The 6,533-nt window shown below is 39.1% G+C and overlaps 1 protein-coding gene across 5 annotated transcripts in view; it reads left to right on the top strand.

Moving 5' to 3' along the window:
• The window catches only part of Mapk10 (mitogen-activated protein kinase 10), a 297,033-nt gene that overhangs the window by 171,379 nt on the left and 119,121 nt on the right, over positions 1–6,533 (top strand). For all 5 annotated transcript variants that reach the window (XM_013350889.2, XM_013350890.2, XM_026785125.1 and 2 more), the window contains one exon: positions 4,702–4,871. In XM_013350889.2, the coding sequence (XP_013206343.1) occupies positions 4,702–4,871 (170 nt within the window). The remainder of the gene's footprint in view (positions 1–4,701; positions 4,872–6,533) is intronic.

Below are 6,533 nucleotides of genomic sequence, written 5' to 3'. Positions count from 1 at the left end.
CACACACACACACACTTTTTCTTTCTTTGCTTCTGAAGAATTACTGTCAGTGTTGGCTAGTGAAGAAGTGTTTTGGGTCCGTTTTATGTACTACTTTGGGAAACGACTTTCTCAGCTTCTTCCCTGAGACCATCATCTCTCACAGAGTCTCTAACTCTCCCGCTCATTTATGCAAACTCGAGGGTGGAGCCCCACATTGGGCACCATAATTGTCTACACAAAACCACAGTTCTCATTTTAAAGGGAATAAGAGATACTTTATTTCAGAGCCATTTTGAGTGAACAGGGTCCAGAAACAAAGATTTAGGGTATCCCAAATTCCATGTCCCAACATGGAAACATTTGCATGAAGCTATATAGTTTTACCAAACAAAGGAAGTCATAAATCAAGATAAGTTTAAAATACATTGATGGATACATCAGAGAGGTGGTTAGAGCAAGATGCTTTTCTATACCTTAAGAGTGTCTCTGGTGACCTTCCTGGTTTCGGTTGGTAGAAATTGCCAAGTTTAATGGATTTCAAAGGTTTTTATCTATTAACTATAGGATATTAGTTAGGACACAGAAGCAGGCAAGGAATAGCTGTTCTGGGAACTAAAGAAATTCCCAAGATAAACTAAGATCTGGACCTTCCTATTGTTTCTGTTTTTTGACTCTTTTGGGAGGCCCACCACCCAGCTCTCCAAATCATGACATGGAGACTTATTTTTGCTTATAAATGCCCAACCCTAGCTTGGCTTGTTTCTAGCCAGCTTTTTTTTTAAATTGTTGCATCTACCCTTCCCTCTGGGCTTTTTCTTTTTCTTACTTCTGTATAGCTTACCTTCCCTCTTGCTCCATGGCTTGTTGTACAGCTGGGTGTCTGACCCCAGACATTTTCCTCTCCTTATTCTGTCATTGCTCTTTCTTCCTCTTCCAAATTTCTTCTTTTTATTCCCTCTGCCTGTCAGCCCCATCTATCTCCTGCCTCGCTATTGGCCATTCAGTGCTTTATTAGACCACCAGGTGTTTTAGACAGGCATAGAATCACAGCTTTACAAAGTTAAACAAATGCAGCATAAACAAGAGCAACACATCTTTACATCATTAAACAAAAGTTCCAGAGAATAAACACATGGAACACACCTTAAAACAATATTCTACAATATCTTTAACATTCCAAACCCCTCACAGTACTAACATTCTGATATATTCCATTCTCTGCATACTCAGTATCTTTTCAAGGTTTTTCATGCACAGACCTTAAAACTTCAGAATCTCTCCCCATAACTCTCTGCAGTCTAGTGCGATAGGTAATATTCCCTGTCAACTTGACAGGATCTAGAACCACCAAGGAGACACTCTCTTGGCATGCCTGTGAGGTGTTATTTAGTTTAATCCAGGGAAGAGTGCCTTAACTGTGGGTAGCACCATTCTCCGGGCTGGGATCCTGTACTGACTAAGATGGAAAAGGGAGATGAATACCAGCATGTACGGTCCCTCATCTTTGCCCATGAATGCAATGTGACAGTCACTTTAAACTTATGCCATCATGATCTCCCTGACATGATGGACTATACCCTTGAACTGTGAGTTAGTATAAAGCTTTCCCTTTCAAACTGCGTTTGCTAGAGTAGAGTATTTTATCCTAGCAACAGAAACATGACTAACATGGCTAGCCATGTCTTTACAAAATAGAATTCATGTTATTTTCTTCCTGTGTTTGAAACAACACTGCTATTTGAATGAATCAAAGATGATTATATACAGACAGTAGGTTATCCCTTCCTGTTTATTACCAGAATATTTACTTTGTTCTCTTGTAGAATGTCCCTTCTGAACTTAACTACTTTGCCATGGTCATTCTAGGTTGCAACTTTGTCTTGTCTTTACTGCATGGCCAGTGCTAACCTAGTAATTGTCATGTAGCAAGCATGTCATCAGTAGTAGATTAGGCACCTGTAAATATTACATAGATTAGATAAGGCTGAACAAGGAGCTGTAAGAATTATTAAACTTCCTTGAATAGGTATTGAAGTGCTGACAGTTCAACTCTTATGGGAAAATGGAGATTATAGCCAGGAAAACCACAGGAAGGCCTGGTGTCTGCATGGAGTCAGGAGCCTGGGATAGGAAGTCTACTGTGTGTCATTATTACTCACATGTGATAATTATACACAAAAGATTATTGCACATGTGTGATCATTATTATGTGACAGTTGACATGTGTGATTAGTACACATGTATGACCAGTATACATATCTTTTGTACATATGCGTTTATTAGTACATATGTGATTATTTCACACATGTGATCTTTATATGTATGTGATTATTACACGTGTGATTGGCACACACATGATTATTATATCCATGTGATTAGTACACATGTAATTAGTAAACGTGTGATTGAACACACATGCAGTACTTTAGGAACACTGCTCATCAACAGAAAAATAAGACAGGGAAGACAAAAGGAGCATTTAGAGTTGATAAAGCCAACTTGTGCTGAGTATTTTTGCAATATTCCAAATACTAAGGGGTGCAACAAAGGGTCAGAACATAACACATGCCATGTTGGGCAGGTGTCAGTCATCCCACGGTAATCCTGAAAATGAGAAGTATTCAATATTGTAATTCCATTTGGGGTTGGTTTTAACCTTCCTTAGCAAGGAGCAGGGCTTTCTGCACCACCCCTTCCATGAGTCTGTAGTAGAAGTGACAGCGGTTTGGAGAGCTGTGCGTGGCACTGGGTTAAAAGCCTTGATAGTTTGCACACCAATGTTCTTGTGCTTACAGTTGTCCCTAGCCTCTGCCCAGACTCTAGACCTCATGGTTGTACCCTGGAATAGGCTCACAACACCCTGCTTTTGAAGGTCTTGTTTCATTTTCTATGCTACGCTGTATGGACTACCTTCCAGATTTCATGACTTTGGCTACATTGAGAAATTACCTAGGTTTCCTGCTTCCTCTCTAGACAATGCAGATAGCAATCCATAGTTTACACCAACATTTGTGTTTCCCACGTTTGTACCAAATGCTGCCACTATGCCTGGTGACAGACACAGGCTGCAGCTTATGATGTCTATCTAGTTCTAGAGCTTTCTTACCATTCTGGGGCATCCAGAATCTTCCAGTAGATTTTCACATTCTTCTAGCTAACCTCATATAATCCCCACTCAGTTTTCCTTACATCACCATCCTGTCTGGATCATATTCCATGATGTCATCATTCTGCCTGGATTGTGTTCTATGACATCACCGTCCTGTCTGGATCATATTTCTGCTCAGGTGGAGACTAAGAGATACTTCCATTTCACCTTTTTATTTAGACATGAGATGACAAAAATTTCCAAAGAAAATGGTTCTGTGGTCAGTTCACAGGTTCAGAGCCTAAAACAGTTTAAATTTTTCATATTGTATGAGAACTGATATTCAGAGAGTTAATGTGTTAAATTATACAAAACTTCTTTGGTTTAAATTCTAGGCTCAAAGCAGGGTAGGTGGAGTTTTCATTGACTAAAGCTTCCTCAGGACATTGAAACCTCGTGATGTATGTGGAAAATGATCAGCTGGGTGGGAATATCCAGCTCCTGCAGGGCCACCAAGCAAAGTTTCAAAGGGAACCCATGAGTTATATCTCATCACTGTAGCTTTACACAACATGTCAGGATTCTCCCAACTGAATGCCCCCAACATGGGGATGCTGCAGCTAATGAGATCCACTGGCTAAGATTATTTGTTCCTCTATTGTTTGAAAGAATACACAGAAAGAATGCATGTATAAAACCTAAATGAAAATACCAAGAAGAGGCCTAAGTATTACATAGGCATTCACCAGTGTGTGCCACATGCAAGCAGTTAGTTATGGTATGAACAATCTAACTGTAGTCCATATCTTTTGTGTAGTAAAGTCTGACATAAGAGCTTTTATGAATAAATACTAAGCATGGGTAGTAGCTCTTTATTATATTTTATGTGTAAAAATTCAGAATTTTAAGACAATTCTTTAATTACCAAATATGATTGACATAAGAAACTTTCCCATAGATAACTAGGAAATGCAATGACCAAGATAGGTAAAATCTAAGCACGCTCAAAACAGAGTGTGCAATGTTTATTTAACTTAGTATTTTTAGCACTTAATAAGGATAGTAGCACTTTGGGTATTAGTGAGAAAAATGAAGTCAACTGTATTTAATTTAAATTTGCCTAATTAATAAAAGTAGGACCTGCATGCTAGTTTGTGCCTGAGCTCTGTTAGAGGAAAGGGTTGCACTCAGCATCGTTAGCCCCTCTTGTGAGCAGTCAGCACTGGTCTAACTTCCTTCAGTCCTTAAGTGTCTAAGCTACACTGAAGCCAGAATAGCTTCAGAATTTTTCATCTAAAAGGGATGAAATTATCCTGTGACAAAATATCCTCTTTCTCTATTGTAAGCAGGCGTTGGTTGCTGCTTTTGAGTTACGAGGGTTTGAACCATTGATCTATTTTCCCAGGCCTTAAACATTTTAATACTGAGAAACTACACTTTCATTTTTAAGCCTCATTTACTTCAAGTAAATGGACAGGGCCTACTAAGGACTGTTTCTCCTGTGTGAGTTAGCCCCACCAGATGGTAGATGGCTAGATATTTGTAGTCACTGAAAGAAAAGACTGCTCTGTATCCATTGCCATTGTCCTACCGGGAGCTCTTGTCTCACATCTCCTCCTCCTTCTTGACAGGGATTCGACAAACACGTGGATGTGTCATACGTTGCCAAACATTACAACATGAGCAAAAGCAAAGTAGACAACCAGTTCTACAGTGTGGAAGTAGGAGACTCGACCTTCACCGTTCTCAAGCGCTACCAGAACCTGAAGCCGATTGGCTCTGGGGCTCAGGGAATAGTTTGGTAAGTAGAACGGGTTTGTTATTCTTTCAAGGGAGTAATGCTGGATTCATTGACAAGATACAGACAGATAAGCACACAGATATCAGGTGAAATACACATTCGGAAAATATAAAATTGATTGGCATCGTATTTATTTTCTACTTGTCAACAATATGCAACATGGTTTACAATGTTCTTCCGGTCACCAGAAAACAAAAATTATAACACAAAGACATAGACATAGGATAGGCGTGCTTCAGCCGTTGCTACTTTAGCAAAGTTGATTTGTATATTTCAGAGCAAGAAGAATTGTATCTGAGACAGGGTCAGTTAGATCCCCAGCACACTTAAGAGGGATGAGTGAGTTTTGTCTGTATCTGTTAAAGTTTGTACTGGCGAGTTTTGTATTATCCAATCACAGGTTAGACTCATTAGGGAAGAGGTGGTCTCTGCTGAGGAAATGCCCACCAGATGGCCTGGTAGGCGGTCCTGTGAGGCATTATCTTAGTGGACGACTGATTGCGAGGTCTCAGCCCACTGTGGACGGTGCCACCCCTGGGCTGGTGGTCATGGGTGCTATAAGGAAGCAGGTTGTACAAGCCATGGGGTGTAAGTCAGTAAGCAACATCCCTCCATGGCCCCTGCATTAGCTCCTGCCTCCAGGTGCCTGCCCTGTGTGAGTTATTGCCTTGATCTCACTCAGTGATGGAGTATGACTTGGAAATGTAAGATGAAATAAAACTTTCCTCATCAAGTTGCTTTGGTCATGGTGTTTTATCATAGCAATCGAAATCCTAACTAAGACAAAGCTTAATGTTCAAAATTGACTTCGTAGAAGCAGTATAATGTATGTTTACTTAGACAACTGCATATAATTCCAGTTCGAGTAGATCCAATGCTCTCTTCTGACCTCCATGGTTTCTGGCATGCACATGGCACACATAAATGCATACACGCAAACACTCTCTCTCCGTCCCACCACTTCCCTCCCCCCCCCACAGACACACACACACACAAATAATTTTTTTATGAAACAATTGCTTAATCTTTCCTTGGCTCCTTAGTAACCATTCTTTCATGTTATGTTTGAGTGAGTAAATGAAATCACTTATATTTGAATTAACCATTGTGATGCTCATAAAAAACTAATGTCCAGTTGATTGACACTTTAAAAAATAGTTTTAATAACCTATTAACTAAATATATGTAGTATATTTATTAGCATAGTAATTTTCAATTTTTGATTATTTATACTAGTTAGTAAAATTTAGTATATTTACTCTAAATATATTTAGACATATGTATTTATAAAGGATATTTATTAATACAATGTGTCTTACTGTCTAAATTACTGATATATTAATTTTATGCCTGTGGGGGGAAAATGTATACAGTATAGGATGGATGAAGACAAAGTTATATTTATTTTTAAAAACTTAAACATTTAATCCATTTATAATTCTTGAAATACTCTTCTATCAACCATGGTGTGCTGTCTGCACTATACCCTAGGGCGATGGTGGGGTTTGGGTGGGTTTTGTTTCTGTTTCCCTTTTTTGGTGTGGTTTTATTTTGTTTCTTTGATTTTGTTGCTGCATGGGGTTTTGTTTGTTTTTTGAGAAAGAACTTAATGTTGGATGGGTAGAAAAGGAGACAGGACCCAGAGAAACTTGGGGGAGGAGA

The sequence above is a fragment of the Microtus ochrogaster genome, linkage group LG1, assembly GCF_000317375.1.
Source record: "Microtus ochrogaster isolate Prairie Vole_2 linkage group LG1, MicOch1.0, whole genome shotgun sequence".
Lineage (NCBI taxonomy): Eukaryota > Metazoa > Chordata > Mammalia > Rodentia > Cricetidae > Microtus > Microtus ochrogaster.
Note: the sequence above shows the minus strand (reverse complement) of the source record. Positions and strands in the feature narration are given on the sequence as shown.